This window comes from Eubalaena glacialis, chromosome 15 (genome assembly GCF_028564815.1).
Source record: "Eubalaena glacialis isolate mEubGla1 chromosome 15, mEubGla1.1.hap2.+ XY, whole genome shotgun sequence".
In the NCBI taxonomy this organism is placed as follows: Eukaryota; Metazoa; Chordata; class Mammalia; order Artiodactyla; family Balaenidae; genus Eubalaena; species Eubalaena glacialis.
The window spans coordinates 86672209-86690484 of NC_083730.1; the positions used below are offsets into that span (position 1 = coordinate 86672209).

The following is an 18276-nucleotide window of genomic DNA, read 5'->3' on the forward strand; positions in this document are numbered from 1 at the left end:
CTCTAGACTAGAAATGCGCGTATGGTCTCACAAGTACTTCAAACACAGCACTTCCAAAGTAAACTTACTAAGTCCCAAATCTGCATCTTTTGTTTTCTCCATTTTTGGTTATTAACAGCACAGTTTATCCAGTCATCTGAGCCAGAAACCTGAGACCCGTCTTAGATTCTTTCTTTTTTACCCTCTTAATCAGTTCTAAATTCTGTCATTTCTTCTCCTTCCTCTGTTTATCCTGTGCCAGTGGCCATTACTGTTGCCACTGCTTTGTTCAGATTTTGATTAAGTTCTGCCTGAACTAATGTAGGAGCCTCAGCAGTGGCCTCTCTACCATTGCTCTTCACAGACCCACCCTCCACACTGCATGGTGATCTTGACAAAACGTAAATCAGTAATTTCACTCCTGCATAGTCAGTTGTTCACTGGCTTCTCTTCTTTGCAATATAAAATGACAGAGCTTGTGCTGTTCCTTAAATTACTGGTATATAATCTTTGCTTTTCTGGCTTCCTTACATATCCATACGCTTCCTTCGTCAACACAAGTGTATTTGCAGCCAATTAAGCCGACTGTGCTCTTTTCCCTGTTGGGGCCGGGTGTGCAGTGGTTGCAACCAGTAGCCTCCTTGGTAGTGTATGCAGCCTGTTGGCTGTATGGGTTGCCCTAAGGGATCTTGGAGACAGCCCTTTCCAGTGGACATTCACGTCTGGCATGCTGTCCCCAATCTAGGCTCCAGGTAGATATGCGCAGTGCCTTTGGAAAGCCCCAGGGCACAGTGGCCAGGGTCCACTTTGGTCACATTGGCCAAGTGATGTCCATCTGCACCAAGTTGCAGAACAAGGAGTATGTGATTGAGGCCCTATGCAGGGCCACGTTCAAGTTCACTGGCTGCCAGAAGATCCACATCTCCAAGAATTGGGGATTTACTAAGTTTAATATGGATGAATTTGAAAACATAGTGGCAGAAAACCGGCCCATCCCGGATGGCTGTGGGGTCAAATAGATCCCTAATCGTGGCCCCTGGACAGATGGCGGGCCCTGTGCTCCTGAGTGCCATTGTCCCCTCCTTACGCCCACCAGTAGATCCTACTTTCCTGTCACACACACACACAAAAAGACAAGTGTAGTTCTCAAATATAATGCCCTTTCTTGTCTCTACTTGTTTCCCTTTCCTGGAATATCCTTTTTATATCTCCCCAGCCCTTCTCCCTTCAAATGGACCATTTCTTATTCTGCAAGCACTTAGATGCCACTTCCTGTAGGAAACTTGTCCTGTCCTCTGGAAGCAGAGTTAGCCATTCTCTGCAAAGCTTGTGGTAGTGCCATATTCGTGGATCCTATTACAGTATATATCAGGTTGCTGTACTTATTTAACTTTTTGCTTCCCTGCACTAGACTGAGAGTCCCTGGAGGGCAGCGACTCTGTTCTTGTTCTGTTCATCTTTGTGTCCTCAGCCCTTAGTGCAGTGCATGGCACATACTACTTAATAACTATAGATTGAATGAATACTCATGCATGTGTTTATTAATTTTGTATTAGAAAAAGAAACTTTAGAAATTAGTATTTCATAACTTTTGAAAGTTAATAAATTTAGAGACAGTATTCTCTATGATAAGAACAGAACAACTAATCCTGAGCTCTTTCTTAATAAATAAAGGTGGAAGGGGTCAAATAAAACAAAAAAAGAAGACTGTACCACAAAAGGTTACGATAGCCAAAATTCCCAGAGCAAAGAAGAAATATGTAACAAGAGTGTGTGGCCTTGCAACTTTTGGTGAGTCCAAGCTTAAGTATGTTTAAAATGTGTGAACTACATTCATTCATTTCATTCTCTCTCTTTTTAATCTAGTATCATGAAAATTTTACAGTTCTGTTTTTTGCTAAGAAGATACAAAATGAGATTTTGCATTTCTAACTATAGGTTCAAAATCAAATTTTGAAGCAACTTAAAAATCTTTTGCACAGGGGACTGGTTTAACTTTTTCCTTTCCAGAATTTCTGTTTGGGCACGTTTTGTGTAGAATGAGGAGGGCTGGATAGGTTTCCCTGTGAAGTCTACCAGCACTGCTCCTTGTTCCCTGCAGTCTCGGTAGCCCAGTGGTTGTAAAATGACCTATCCCTTCTGGGATGACAGTAGAGGGTGAGGGAAGGTGGTTAGTGGCAGAATGTCCTGCTTCAGAGCCCCTTCATTTCCTGGAAGACTTGAATGAATAGTGAAACCAGGGTGATTAGGTTCCTTCATTTGACAACATGGAGTGAAAAACAGTCACTAGACCACATCATAAATATTAGGCTTGTTTCTCTGCTGTAAATTTTTCTTTTGTAAAAAGGGATAACCAAAAGAACTTCATATACTTGGAAGTGTATATGTAATGTTGGAATTAATGTGTCCCTGGATTTATTTTGGTCTTACTATATGAGTTAGGAATAGTGTGGGTGATCTTATTTTTATGTACTGAGGCTTTATTTGACCTTAAAAATGTAAGTTGAATTGTTAAGATGACTGCCTTTGGGTAGTTTGTAATTATTGTTCTGAAAGGAACATGAAATCCATTAACACAATCTGTTTTATGAATTTAAAATGCAGATTAAATTTCAAGATGGAAAAATATCTTTGACATATGATTCCAATTATAGTCTTGCTATTTCTTTTTTAAAATAACAGAAATCGATCTTAAAGAAGCACAAAGGTTTTTTGCTCAGAAATTCTCCTGTGGTGCCTCAGTAACAGGGGAGGATGAAATCATCATTCAGGGAGACTTTACAGATGACATAATTGATGTCATTCAGGAAAAATGGCCAGAAGTGAGTATTTGGAACATGTGAATCTATAGAAATAAGTTATTAAAGCAAGTTGCTTCTGTGTTAGTTGATAACCACAACTCATGAAATGTAATTATTTTTATTTTACAGGTGGATGATGATAGCATTGAAGATCTTGGAGAAGTGAAGAAGTGATTTTGAAAATTTGTCTGTATTTAAAGATCTGAACTGATTGTTGATATGGCCAAAGGGAGAGAGGCCTTTTAAAATATATATATATATTTATCCTACAGTAAAACTGTAGCCTGCCCTCACCCTTGGCATTTTCACTGTTCTGTACAAGGCTGCTTGTTTTTTTTTTTGTTGCCAAAGTCTGATAAACAGGAGAGACTGTCATGCTTATGCATGAAATAGAATTTAGTCAAATAAAAAATTTTGGTCATTTGGTACTGACTTTTCTCTTTCTTTTTAACTTTTTATTTTTGGAAAAATTAGACTTTCTGTGGAAAGCTTTTCTGTTGATTATTTTAAAATAATCATGATTTTACCAAATCATGATTTTTTTTTTTTTTTGGTTGTTAAGCTGAGTGATACTTTGAAGAATTTGAATTTGGCTTCATCACCAGTAATAACTGTCTCCTTGCTTCTTTGGTGTGATAGTTTTGAGATGCTTGAGCATCTCATGGATCTGTGGTTGAATTTGCTTCATTGTCACCAACCAAGTTCACTTTGTGGGCCTATTAACATATTGTTGGTAATAGTTTATCAAGCTGTTCTGGAGATTAGTTGGTAAAGTATATTAAAAGCCTTAAAACCATCTGCACTGTTTGACCCACTTCTTGACATTATCCTAAAGATATAATGTTTTGCTTAAAACTATGAATGAAGGTGTTCATCAAAGTGCTACTCATAAAAAAATTGCAAATGATAAAGATGAACAATTGGGAAATGGTTAAAGAAATGATGGTTTGTCATATGGTAGAATATTTGCATATATTTTAAGATATTTTCTAAGAATACTTGGAAAGGTGTTTGATAATGTTAAGTAGGAGGTCAGACCCCCAAATCCATTTCATACGTTATTTTCATCATTGTTTTGAGTGGATAGGCATCCAGAGAGGCTGAGTTCTTTTTCTGGCTATAAATTTATGTAAAGTTCTCCTAACCATTTGAAGATAATATACACCATTGCTCAATATAGTCTGGGAAATAGCAGTTAAAATGTGTTTTTCTTACAAGAGAAACAGTGACAGTGAATCTTAATGAGTACATTAAATGAATTTAAAATCTGTTTTTATAAAGGTCTTACGTCAGGTGCTACAAACTAAAAAGAAGACTCATGGTATTTTAAATTGCTGTAGACACCTATAAGAAAGTTAGAACCCATTGTTTATTGCCATGAAAATTGCAATCTTAAATAGTGGGTTTTTAAATAATTGAAATCTTAGAATGTATAATAAAGATGTAAATTAAGAAAATGAAATTCTGCATTAACTGTGAATTTAGCTAAATAAAATTATCTGACGAAGCAAATTTATCCATCAAAACCAATTGGTATGTGGTTATGTGTGTATTCTGTTGGTGCTGGAAGATGTCTTTGTGCTTGTGTCAACACGTGTGACTTCATGTGAAGATTCTTAATATTCACAGTTCTTGGCAAATGCAGTTTCAGTCCCTACATAGCCAGCAGTGGATGGTACTGCAGGAAAATGCAGGATTAAAATCGTCCTTGTGTATAATATGTGTGAATCTTTTTCTTTGACCTGAAATTTAAAATGCAAGAGTTTAATCTCTGATTAAAATGTGTAGTTCAGGGGGTGTTCCCTGGTGGTCCAGTGGTTAGGGTTTGGCGCTTTCATTGCCGTGGCCCGGGTTCAATCCCTTGTCGGGGAACTAAGATCCCACAAGCTGCGTGACGTGGCCAAAATATATAATATATATACATACATATATTCAAGGATTGAGTTTAATTCATACATTCTGTGTATGTTTGTATTAATGTAAATGCTTTTACAATCTAGTATTTTTAGCAAAAAGAATACTAACCTTTAAACAGCCTTATGTAAGAGATTTGCAAAGATTAAGCTGGCAACTTCAAATAAAGTTTTTTTTAAAATTTTAACAATAGATTTTATTTAACACAGTATACCCCAAATATTATTATTTCAACATGACAAAGTTTTGATATGTAGTATTCATTTAAAAAAATAGATGCTGGCAACATGTGATTTTAAATTCCTTTTTAGTTATTAAATAGAAGCCCCAGTAAATCAGCTGTCACTTAAGGTGTAATCCATGGTAGCTTTCTCGCTCTTAAAGATTGGTAAGTTACAATTTTTTAAAAACGAATTCTACCTTTTAGTTTTTTGGTTTTTTTTTTTTTTTTTTTTTTTAACGATATTTTCTTGATTTTTTTTTTTTTTTAAGATTTATTGATTGATTGATTACTATGTTGGGTCTTCGTTTCTGTGCTAGGGCTTTCTCTAGTTGCGGCAAGCGGGGGCCACTCTTCATCGCGGTGCGCGGGCCTACCCACTATCGTGGCTTCTCTCGCTGCGGAGCACAGGCTCCAGACGCGCAGGCTCAGCAGTTGTGGCTCACGGGCCCAGTTGCTCCGAGGCATGTGGGATCTTCCCAGACCAGGGCTCGAACCCGCGTCCCCTGCATTAGCAGGCAGACTCCCAACCACTGCGCCACCAGGGAAGCCCAGTTTTTTGGTTTTTTAAAAAAATTTTTATTTTTGGCTGTGTTGGGTCTTCGTCTTCGTTGCTGCGCCCCGGCTTTCTTTAGTTGTGGCGAGCGGGGGCTACTCTCCGCTGCGGCTTCTCATTGCGGTGGCTTCTCGTTGCAGAGCACGGGCTTTAGGCGCACGGGCTTCAGTAGTTGTGGCATGTGGGCTCAGTAGTTGTGGCTCGTGGGCTCTAGAGCGCAGGCTCAGTAGTAGTGGCACACGGGCTTAGTTGCTCCACAGCACGTGGGATCATCCCAGACCAGGGCTCAAACCCGTGTCCCCTGCACTGGCAGGTGGATTATTAACCACTGCGCCACCAGGGAAGTTCCTGCTTTTTTGATTTTTAAATTCTAAGGTATTGTCTTGTTGGTTCTCCTGAACATGAGCCTATCCTAAGGAGGTAACTGTCACCCAAATCAGTAAAGCTTCAAGGTAAGAAATTTTAAATTTGTTTGTCCATGTTCAGATTGTCTTTTATGAACACAAGGGCACGTTTCGCTAATTCACAGTCAACCAAAAAGGAAAGTTGAAATACTATTAAGACTGTTTCGTAATTTGTCTTGCCAGAAATGCCATCTTATGGGTTAAGCAGTAGGGGGTGAGTGACCAGGGGTTAAATACGATACGCATTTTTTTCATAGTCCCTCTATAACGAAGAGTAAAAGAGGGAAGAAGGAGTGACTATGAAACAGAACGAGAAGAAAGCTTAGCTTCAACTCAATGTGGTAAATATTGTCACGATTAAGTGTCAAGGTTCTTGCCCCACGGGGCGCATGTCCACCCCCCCAAGGGGACAGCACCCTCCTTGGCTGTACACCAGGGGGTGCAGTGCATCCCAAGGGGTACGTCATCATCATTTGATATACACCGAGGGGGGTGCACGGTCCCCCAAGGGGCGCCTGAGCACCCGCCCACGTGGGACAGCACACCCATTGAGTCAATCTGCCTTGGTAAATATGGTGACCCTAATTAAATCAATCATCCTTCTTAATGGATGCCCTGAGACGTAAGAAGGCAGATTGATTTAATGGGGGCCAGGAAACCTAAGGCGTTTGATTGGTTTAATGAACGCCAAGAGATTTAAGAAGGACGATTGATTTAGTGGGGGTCACGATATTTAAGGGAGCCGATTTAATCAGCGAGAACTCATGGGGACTGATTTAATCAGTATGCGTCACGTGATTCGCGGGCTGGTTTAACATGTGGGAGTCACGTGATAAATGGTGCTGATTGACTCAATAGGAGTCACCTGATGTACGGGGGCTAATTTAACAATAGGAATCACGCGAGCCAAGGGGCTGATTAAATCAGCTTGGGCACACCCCCAAGGGGGACGGCACCCTCCACGGCTGTACGCCAGGTGGTGCACGTCCATCTTAAGTGGGGCACGTCCACCCAAGGGGTGCAGTCCACCCCAAAAGGTACATCATCGTCATTTGATGTACCCCAAGGGGTGCACGTACACCCTAAAAGATACATCATCATTTGATGTACACCAGGGAGTGCACGAGCACCCCAATGGGTGCACGTCCACCCCAAGGGGTACATCATCATCATTTAACAAAAGAGCTACATCAAGAGTCCAAAAAAAAAACCGTTTTTAATTTTTTTCTCTCTCTCTTCATCTGTGATTCTCAGTTTAGAGCTGTCTGCTGGGATGGCCAGCAACTGACTATTAACTACCAAGGGTGGCGTCCATCTGTTTGTTGTTTGAATGCCAGGAAGTGTTCTCCTTGCCCAGTGTACACAGCAGCCAGAGCAACCGCGCTCACAGTTTAGGAGGGAAAGAGGGAACTAAGTAAGCGAGCACATGGTCACACGCCAGGGCGACGGGGCAGAAACAGCCCTTCATTTGCTCCATCAATCCCTGGGTCATGGTGAGGAACGGTTCTTTGCGGGCCGGGATAATGGCATTTACATCTCCAGGTAAACCATTCGAGAGCCCCCAGGCCCGGATTTGGAAGAACAAAACGCCAGGAGGGGGGCGGGGGCCGCGCCCGACGAGGCCGAGTGGGAACCGGCCTCCTGCGGGGTCTTGCGGCCGCCGAGGTGTCGCGAGAGCCGGGGCTGCCGCTCGGCTACGCCGTAGGCCGAGTGGGCCGGGCGCGTTCCGCGGGGTCGGCGGTTTGGGCGAGCTTGCTTGGGCCAGCGAGGGCGCGGGGCTCCGGGGCTCGGGGCTCGCCCCCGCCGCTCCGGGTAGGCGCGCCGATGGCGTTTCTAGGGTGACACTGCGCACACCGACTCTCTCCGGGGGCGGAGGAAACACCTATGAACCCTTCGGCCTCCTTCCTGGCCGGGCGCCAGGTGAGCGGCCGCTGCTCCGCGCTTCCCGTTTCCGCCGGCGCGTCCCGGGGAGAGAGGAGAGCGGACCGCGGGGACGACGTGCATTGGGGTTATTCAGGAATCGTTTCTGCTTAAAATTTAAAACAATACCCAGGACGCAGAAGGAAAACGGAGCGTCATATCAGTTTCCTTACCTTAATGAAAATGGGTTGTTCAGCCCAGGCGCAGAGTCGAGTCGCGAGTACTGGGTGCTCACTTTTTAACGATAACATTGGGCATTTGTAGAGCTGCTTCTCTATACACCTCCTCGCTTCCTGCGCTTCACTTGCTTCACAGTACCCTGCGAGTGGAGCAGCACTCGAATAGACCGTTTCACCAATAAGTCTTGAAAGTAAACTTGCCCAAGATTTGCAGTTGTCGGTATAGGATAAGATGAACGTGTTTTGCACGCTTGGCCTGTTGCTTGTTTCGTGTATTAGAATACGTGCTCCTTGCCAGCTGCTGTGTCCCCAGCCACTTGGCGCTCGGTAAATATTTGTTGAATGAGTGAGTGAGTGAAATGGCTTACCAAAGACTGGAATTCAAGTCTTGTGGCTTGGAATCCCTTGACTCCAAATTCCATTTTCTCTGTTTAGTGAGAAACTGTAATTCACTCGTCATTATTATTTATTTACAAATCTTATTTTTCAGAAAGCAATAATGATGTACATGGGCCTCTGGTGAACTTTAAACTACTGTCTTTAAGGTAGAATTCTTAAAGTAACAGTTTGTTTTTTGTGTGTGTGTGTGTGTGTGTGTGTGTTTTTAATTGAAGTATAGTTGGTTTACAATATTGGGTTAGTTTCGGGTATACAGCATAGTGATTCGGTTTTTGGGTTTTTTTGTTTTGTTTTTTAGTTCTTTATTTCATAGATGGGGACAGTACCATACTTTGGAATGTGACTTACAATCTTAATAATAAAATAGTACTGATAATACTAGCTAATGTTTGTTGGTCATTTATGATAGAACAAAATTATTTTAAGGCAGGACAAGAAAAAGTTAACATAAAGTTTTCTCTGTCGTCTTGCCACTGCTTCCTCCGCTTTGGTGTGTATTGTGCATCTGCATTATACATTAACTAGATCCTTTTAGAAGACATAGGAATGCCTGCTTGCCAAAAAAAAAAAGGCTATTTTCTCCCGGTGCCAGCAAGGAACTCCTTAGGAGATAACATTCCTTTCTCAATCCTGTAAGGGGTCACTATGACCCACTACTTGCCTTGTATGCGCAGATCTGCATTGTGTAAAGGTCAATATATTATTTTGATATATAGCCCTTTGTCTTGAAAGTGTTTGTAACTGTGTTTTGACCTTTTACAGGCAGAACAGTTCTCAGAGCTTTCTGAAAGACTGTCTCCCAGGTCATAATCTTCAGCTTGGCTCAAATAAAATTTTCCACTTCTTTCTTAGATTGACTATTGATTAATTTTTAATGACACTTACAATGGTGCCAAGTACTGTGAAGTGCTTTACAGAGATTATCTTGCTTAATCCACACAACTCTAAGAAGTTAAAATGCTGCTATTACCATTTTACAGACAAGGAAATTAAGGCTTAAGGACATTAAGTAACTTACCCAAGGTGTTAGAGCCACTAAGTGGCTAATTCTGGATTCCAACTTAGGTCAGACCAACTTCACTGCACTAGACTTTAAAATGATGTATGCTTAAAAGGAGTTATCATAGATAATTTTGTTAGGCATGAAAATGGCATCATGATTATATAAAAACGTTCATTTTTAGAGATGCATACTAAAGTATCTAAGAGTAAAAGGTATTTTTTTATCAACAACAAAAAGAAAAAGGAAAATTGAAACAGATGTGGAAAAATCTTGATAGTGGTAAGAAAGACCTAGGTCCTGAGCAAATGGGAGTCTATTGTACTATTCTCTTGTCTTCTGTGTATATTTGAAATTTTTCCTTTACAAAATTTGTTTTTAAGTAGGTATGTTGAGTTTGGATCAGTTACATTTAAACAGTAATTACTTCCTGTTTCCCTTTACTTGACTGCGTAGAATTTCTGGGGCAAGCTGAGGGATAATATTGTTGATTGATACAAGGAGAGGGTTGATAGCAAAGAAAAAAAAATGCAGAAATGGGTTTATTTGAGATTAACCAATGGAGGTTTTACAAATGGTCCCACTCTTTAAGAGTGGTGTAAATGGTACAACAGAAAGTGATAGAGGCAGAGTGCTTTAAGTATACATAATTTTAATGCCATATTATAATCAGTGAATAAAACGTAGTTAATTTAACTACCTTGAATTGGCAGCAAAAGAAGATATAATTGTTTGGAAAATATGCTTTGGCCGATCTATGTTGATTAGTTTTATCCTGACGTGAAGCCACTTTCTATGTTTAGAACATTGGGTCAGAAGTTGAGATTTCCACTATCGAGAAACAACGGAGAGAGCTGCAGCTGCTCATTGGAGAATTAAAAGATCGAGATAGAGAGCTCAATGATATGGTTGCAGTACATCAAAGACAACTTCTTTCATGGGAAGAGGATCGGCAGAAAGTGTTGACTTTGGAAGAACGTTGCAGCAAATTAGAAGGTCAGACATATATGCAGCAGCATCTGTCATGCACTTGTACATGCCAACACGTTAAAAGGGCTCAAGGGAAAGATAGGAACATCTCAACACAATCTCTGCTGCACTGGAGTTTATTTTATTATTTATTTATTTATGGCTGAGTTGGGTCTTTGTTGCTGCGTGCAGGCTTTCTCTAGTTGCGGCGAGCGGGGGCTGCTCTTCGTTGCGGTGCGCGGGCTGCTCATTGCGATGGCTTCTCTTGTTGCAGAGCACGAGCTCTAGGCGCGCGGGCTTCAGGAGTTGTGGCTCATGGGCTCTAGAGCGCAGGCTCAGTAGTTGTGGCGTACAGGCTTAGTTGCTCCGCGGCATGTGGGATCTTCCCGGACCAGGGCTCGAACCCGTGTCCCCTGCATTGGGAGGCGGATTCTTAACCACTGCGCCACCAGGGAAGTCCCTGGAGTTTATTTTAATTGAAGATAGGACGACATCATGAACACTCACAACAGAACAAACACAATGTGAATTAAAGTAGGGCAAGCAAAGTACTTAACTGTAGAAAGAGGGCTGGGCAGCTTCAGTCAACATGGAGTGTCAAGAGTGAACCTGAAGGAAATTAGTTTTGAGCTAAAGTATGAATGAAGATGCCACAGAACTGGCCATTTCTCTTGAACTGACTCAAAGATTTTAAACTTGGTATTGAACTTGATCTCAAATACCTAAAATACTCATCTTTTAAAATTAGAGCAATCTCAAAAATGGCTTACAAAAGTTTCCTTTTGTACCATATTTTAACTGTCATCCCTTTCGTGCTGCCCTAAAGTCTGAATGTTCTATTGACACTGCATTAATACTAGAATGTGCTAGAGGGGAAAATACTAGATCTGTTTAATAGAAAGACAACAATATATCACCTTCTTTTTTACTTATATTACACAAAGGATTCTGTAAATGCGACAATCTAAATATGAGTAATTTTTCCATTTCGTTGATGACCATCTGATTTTATTCTGACCACACCCACCCACATGTAGATACACATAAACGCAGTATTTAATATGATTGTACATTAGATGCAATATATCTTATATAATTAATATCTTTTATATAAACATATTAAAGAACAAAGATAACATTATATACAAGCATACCTCGTTTTATTGCACTTTGCAGATATTATGATTTTTAGAAATTGAAGGTTTGTGGCAACCCTGTACTGAGCAAGTCTATCAGCACCATTTTTCCAACACCGTTTGCTCACTTTGTGTCTCTGTGTCATATTTTGGTAATTCTCGTAATATTTCAAACTTTTTCATTATAATTATATTTGTTATGGTCATCTGTGATCAGTAATCTTTGATGTTACTACTACGACTCGCTGAAGGCTCAGATGATGGTTAGCATTTCTTAGCAATAAGTTATTTTTAAGTTGAGGTATACACATTGTTTTTTGGACATAATCCTATTGCACACTTAGTAGACTACAATATACTGTAAGCATAGCTTTCATATGCACTGGGAAACCAAAATATTTGTGTGACTTGCTTTATTGTGATATTCATTTTATTGCGGTGGTTTGGAACTGAACCTGCAATATCTCCGAGGTCTGCCTGTATAACCATCAGTATCTGGTTTTAAAATGAGCAAGACACCTGAATAGGCATTTCATGGAACACTGAATGGCCAATAAATGTACAAAAAAGTTCTCATTCTCATTAGTAATTAGGGAAATGCAAATTAAGACCATAATGAGACCTTTTTATACTTACCAGACTGGCAAAAAATATCAGGTATTGGTAAAAGTGTGGAGCAAGGGAAGGCTCATTCACTGCTGGTGGGCGTGTCAGCTGGTACAGCTACTTTGGAAAATCATTTGACAGTTCTGGTAAAGTTGAAGATATACATAGCTATGGCCCAGCATTTCCACTTCTAGGAAATCTACTCACCCTTCAATATGCACATGAATTACCTAAGGATCTTGTTAATATGTAGATTGTGATACAATAGGTCTGTGTATCTAACAAGGTCCCCGGTGATGTCCCTGCTGCTGGTCCAAGGGCCACATTTTGAGTATCGAGGCTCTAGAGGAACTCCTGCAAAAGCACCAAGATGCTTGTAGGAGAATATTTAGAGCAGCATTGTACATCATAGCTGCAAAGTGGAAACAGTCCAAATGGCCACCAGTAGTAGAATGTATAAATACATTTTGGCATGATCATGTAATGATATTATACAGCAATGACAGTGCACAAACAGGAGTTACCTACAGCCACATGGATACATCTCAGGATCATAATCTTTTTTTTTTTTGTCTGTGCCAGGCAGCTTGTGGGATCTTAGTTCCCCAACCAGGGATCGAACCCAGGCCCTTGGCAGTGAAAGCGCGGAGTCCTAACCGCTGGGCCACCAGGGAATTCCCAAGATCATAATCTTGACCAAAAAAAGCAAACAGAAGAATTCATAGAGTATAATTCCATTTACATACGGTTCAAATTAAACTATTCTTAGGGATGTGGTCATAGATAGTAAAACTATAATAAAAAACAAGGAAATGAGTAAGATCAGGACGGTGGTTAGGAAGGTGGGAAATTGGAGAGATTGTGTTCAGGAAGTGACATACAGGGCCTTCTGGGTTGCTGCTGGTGTTCTGTTTCTTGACTAAGGTACAATATCGTGCATTTCATAATAAAAACTTTTAAAAGAAGTATTAACCTTTAACCATGTGTTTGAAAATAATGCATTTTCAGCTTCAAATCTGACCACAAGTAAGTTATTGATGAAATCTCCCTCAGGTGAACTACATAAAAGAACCGAAATAATCAGGTCACTCACAAAGAAGGTAAAAACCCTTGAATCGAATCAAATTGAATGCCAAAGTACTCTTCAAAAGACTCAACTACAGCTTCAAGAAATGGCCCAAAAGGCAACCCATTCCACTCTCCTCTCTGAAGACCTTGAGGTTGGTTTTAAGATAAGCTTCCCTAGCCCAAATTGTTTGTGTTTCAGTTATTGAAAAATTAGATTTAAATATTTCCATTAAAAATGCATGTGCATGTGTATGAAAGTATATCCATCCATCCATCATCATAGTTTTGTGTTCATTGTGGGGCTTTGATTAGCTGCCAGTGCTATCTTGTCTTGGAGATGAAGCTTCATTACAGCCCTTTTCTAACTGTTAGGCCATCTGTTTGGTAGCATCTATCATTTTATCAACAATGGGTTATTTTAGAAAGCCTTTCTCAGATTCTGAGATCCATATCATCAAGTAGCTTCAAATTTTGCTTTCTGAATAACTGTGTCTAATCTGATGAAACAAATATCTATAGCACGTTAGGGGCATATTGGGAATAAAATCTGTAAGAGTGATTTTTCAGTTTTCATTTCTAGCTGGTGAGTCATCAGATATCTTTTGAGCTCATGCTTTTTGAGAGACGCAGTGAGAAAGCCTTTTTTGTGGTTGTTATAGCCTTCATATTCTTGTTTCATAATGATATCAGTATAGATCTTGGTAATATAGTGAGTCTTAATAACTCATAATAATTGTATAGATTTTATGTCTAAAATTTTTTTCAGATTACTCTTCTAGACAGTTTCTAGCTATAAAATAAGTGAAAACTATTCTGGAATCTCTTGATATGTTGAATTAAAAAATGAAAGCGTGTTAGTCAGCTTGGGCTGCCATAACAAAGTACCATAGACTGGGCAGAAATTTCTTTCCTCACATTTCTGAAGGTTAGAAGTCCAAGATCAAGGTGCCGGCCTGGTCAGTTTCTGGTGAGGGCTCTCTTTTTGGCTTGTAAATGGTCACCTTCTTACTGTGTCCTCATGTGGCAGGGTGAGAGACAGTACATGAGCAAGCTCTCTGGTGTCTTTTCTTATGAGGACACTGATCCCATCATGAGGGCCCCACCCTCATGACCTCATCTAAACCTAATTACTTCTCAAAGGCTCCACCCCCAAACGCCATCACATTAGAGGTTAGGGCTTCATAGGGCTTCAACATGTGCATTTGGGCGGGGGGTGCAATTCAGTCCATAGCAGGAAGATTTTTTTTTTTAATTAATAAACTTTATTTTTTAGAATAGTTTTAGGTTCATAGCAAAATTGGGTGGAATGTACAGAGATTTCTCATAGACCCTGGCCCCTCCCCCAGCCAGCCTCCTCCACTGTGGACATTCTGCATCACAGTAGTACATTTGTTGCAATCAGTGAATCTACACTGACACATCATTGCCACCCAAAGTCCATAGTTTACATTAGGGTTCACTCTTGGTGTTGTACGTTCTGTGGGTTTTGACAAATAATGACCTGCATCCACCATTGTAATGTCATACAGAAGTAGTTTCACTGCCCTAAAAACCCTCTCTGCTCTGCTCCCTCCTTCTCTGCCACAACCCCTGGCAACCATTGATCTCCTTACTGTCTCCAGAGTTTTGCCTTTTCCAGAATATCATAGAGTTGGAATCATACAATATGTAGCCTTTTCAGATTGGCTTATTTCACTTAGTAACATGCATTTAAGTTTCCTCCATGAAGATCTCTTTTAAAAAGCCTGATTATTCTTTTTTTCCCAACCAATAAACACATTATGTACACAATAATTATATCAAATCTAGATCTATGGGTAAAAAAAAAAACCCTGATAAGTGGGAATACCCCAATATGAAATTATTTCAACATAGAGTAAAGATGCACAAAAGTTCATTAATGCTACTTTATTTCAGCAAAGGAAGTCTCTTACTAATCCAGTTTTCATTCTTGCCAACCCGGAAGTATACATTAAAGACCATCAGGAAGTAGACATGTTTATAAACGTAACTGATAGAATTCAGTAGGGCAAAACTCAAGTACTGAGAAGATGCTGGGGATAATGGGGAAATAGATATTTGTGTTCCTTTTTGATGACTGCCTACTTAGCCCGCTTTGTTACTAAGAAAGCTAAACAGAAAAAACAAAACAGAAGAATGAGCACAGGTTGTGGCTGGTGAGAGTAATGAAAGCTTTTAAATGACTCAATTAGTATTTTGCGTTGTCCCTCGTAGGCTAGAAACGAAAATCTCAGCAACACATTAGTGGAACTTTCTGCTCAAGTGGGACAATTGCAAGCTCGAGAACAGGCTCTCACCACCATGATAAAGCTGAAGGTAATTCAGAATCACGATACTTCCACTTGCCAGGCACTTTGTAGTTGATAGCAATGTACATTAAGTTACTGAAGTCCCACAGCGACTCAGATAGGTTGAGCTATCAATGTTGCTCTCTTTTTTTAAATTCTGGTTTTAGAAATGCGGGAAACAAGTTTAAAATGATGCCCCCAAGGCACTGAGAGGAGGCAGGACTGCACTGTGGGTCTCTGTCTCCAAGGCCCATTCCACGGTCCAGCATGCCTGCATTCAGCTGGTTTCTTCTGAGGTATCCATTACTGGGTCTCATAAAGTCATTAGCTATCAAATTGCTTGTTAATATGTTTTTTTTTTAAATTAATTTATTTTTGGCTGCATTGGGTCTTCGTTGCTGCGCACGGGCTTTCTCTAGTTATGGCGAGCGGGGGCTACTCTTCGTTGTGGTGCACAGGCTTCTCACTGCAGTGGCTTCTCTTGTTGCAGAGCACAGGCTCTAGGGGCGCGGGCTTCAGTAGTTGCAGCACGCGGGCTCAGTAGTTGTGGCTCGCAGCCTCTAGAGTGCTGGCTCAGTAGTTGTGGTGCACAGGCTTAGTTGCTCTGCAGCATGTGGGATCTTCCCGGACCAGGACTCGAACCTGTGTCCCCTGCATTGGCAGGTGGATTCTTAACCACTGCGCCACCGGGGAAGCCCATTAATATGTTTTTAACTGAGAAGAAAACTTAGCAGTCAAGTAGTTGATGTAGTCACTAACATGCCATAAACAGTGATTGATAAAGTCTCTTCTATGTGGTAACACGTGCTGGACAGCAGGTGACTAGAGGAGTGATTTTGGTATAATGGGACACTCATGCTAATTCATATGTGATTTTCCCCAGCACATTAATGTTTTTGAGTGATCAGGGACAAGCTTTCATAAAATTAAAAAGAAAATATTAAAATCTGTAGAATTGTCTTTAATCAAGTAATGACCAGTTTCCTGGCTTCAGCAACTCCTACAGTATCCATCATAGCAAACTCCTGGTGAAGCTGAAAAGGATTGCCTGACTGATGTGTCTGCAATGGCATTTGCTAAACTGTGTTCTTGTACTTAACAGGACTACTGTTTCTTTGCTACTGGTCTGATCACAGAGTTCCATCGGTTTTTGAATGGTCTGCCCAAACCCTGTTTTTCCCATAAGTCCTAACGTGAGATGTGCAGACTATGAAGTATTTTAGGAACGCATATAGGATGCTATCGCAGAAACCTTTGTCCTTAAGCAAAGGTAAAACCTGCTAGTAATAGTTATTCCACATGAGTGGTGCGGGAGTACTTTGCTTATTATTTTTATACTTTCAGGTGTTATTTGAATTGCTTTTCAACAAGCACATAGATACCTTTTATGTAATTAAAACAACCACCTCAACAGTAAGAGGTTCTGAATTGGGTAGGTTTGGGATAAGGTCTTGGAGTCTGTCATTTTAACAAGCTGAAAAGAAGGGGAGGAAGAGAGGGCCTATGGGATTTATCTGTAATGCAGAGAATAAGCCCCCTCAAGGGCCACCAGCCTTCCTATTGCTATCACAGTTTCATAGGTAATCAAATGTTTGCTTCTAAACTTTCTGAGACAGTAAACTATGGTGGTTCGTGCATGGTTTCAGGGGCAGCCGGCTAAGTTCAAATTGGAACTCCATCATTAACCAGTTGTATAACTGTGGCCACTTTACTGTCGAGTCCTCTGTCACGTGGGGAGTAACAATAGTCCCTACCTCAGAGAGTTACCGTGAGGATTAAATGAGGTAACACATGGAAAGTGCTTGGAATGAAACCGGGTACACAATGAGATCTTTTTTTTTTTTTTTAATTCTTTTTGGGGTATAGTTGATTTACAATGTTGTGTTAGTTTCAGGTGCGCAGCAAAGTGAATCAGTTATACATATACGTATATCCACTCTTTGTTTTTAGATTCTTTTCCCATATAGGTCATTACAGAGTATTGAGTAGAGTTCCCTGTGCTATAGCAGGCTCTTATTCGTTCTCTATTTTATATATAGTAGTTTGTATATGTCAATCCCAATCTCCCAATTTATCCCTCTCCCACAATGAGATCTTAGTAAGTGTAGTGTTTTCTTATTGTTTAGTTGGAATTTTAAAATCTTATGTAACAGTTTTCAAATTTGGTTTGTAGGACAAAGATATTATCGAGGCAGTCAGTCACATTGCTGACTGTTCGGGTAAATTTAAATTGTTAGAGCATGCCTTACGCGATGCTAAGATGGTGGAGGCCTGTATTGTGAAAGAAAAGCAAGATTATAAGCAGAAATTGAAGGCACTTAAGATTGAAGTCAATAAGCTAAAAGGTAAGGAAAAGGCATAAATTTAAGCATTTTATCTTGGGAATATATTTCTTCATTTGGGTTCACTTAATCTCATAACTGCGAGTAGGTCTGTTGTTAGCTTTAGGTCCTACCATGAGATGTTCATTTCATTTGTATAGAATTATGCTGCAATTGTTTGTGTTACAAGATAAATAACAGAGTTGGGGGAAACTGCCTAATGCGTTCTATTTTTAAAATAATCCTGCCTTTGCTGTACCAGTTAGCTATTGCTACTATACGCTTTGTAGCAACCAACGACAGTATCTCAGTGGCATGCAGCCACGAGCATTTGAGAAACTCATGTATCTGGAAGCCACATGGGAATTGGCTGATCTCCGTTGGGCCCAGCTGAGCTCCTCCACTGGGGCATCTTCTCCTCCCCAGTAGGCTAGCCTGGGCATTTCTTCCCACGGTGAAGGCAGAAACTTAAGAGAAGCAGAAAGATGGGAGGAC

At 40.5% G+C, this 18276-nt stretch overlaps 1 protein-coding gene and 1 non-coding gene across 2 annotated transcripts in view; both read left to right on the forward strand.

Annotated features, from left to right (window-relative positions):
- Positions 1 to 545: 545 nt before the first annotated feature.
- On the forward strand, positions 546 to 680 carry LOC133076069 (small nucleolar RNA SNORA70). The gene has a single exon (XR_009697480.1). It is a non-coding gene; the product is annotated as a small nucleolar RNA SNORA70 (small nucleolar RNA).
- Positions 681 to 7750: 7070 nt separating this feature from the next.
- Positions 7751 to 18276, forward strand: part of CCDC62 (coiled-coil domain containing 62) — a 41315-nt gene continuing 30789 nt past the window's right edge. Inside the window, 5 exon segments of the mRNA XM_061169891.1 lie at positions 7751 to 7794; positions 10176 to 10368; positions 13137 to 13303; positions 15387 to 15488; positions 17634 to 17805. Coding sequence (XP_061025874.1) covers positions 7759 to 7794; positions 10176 to 10368; positions 13137 to 13303; positions 15387 to 15488; positions 17634 to 17805 — 670 coding nt within the window. The 5' untranslated portion in view covers positions 7751 to 7758.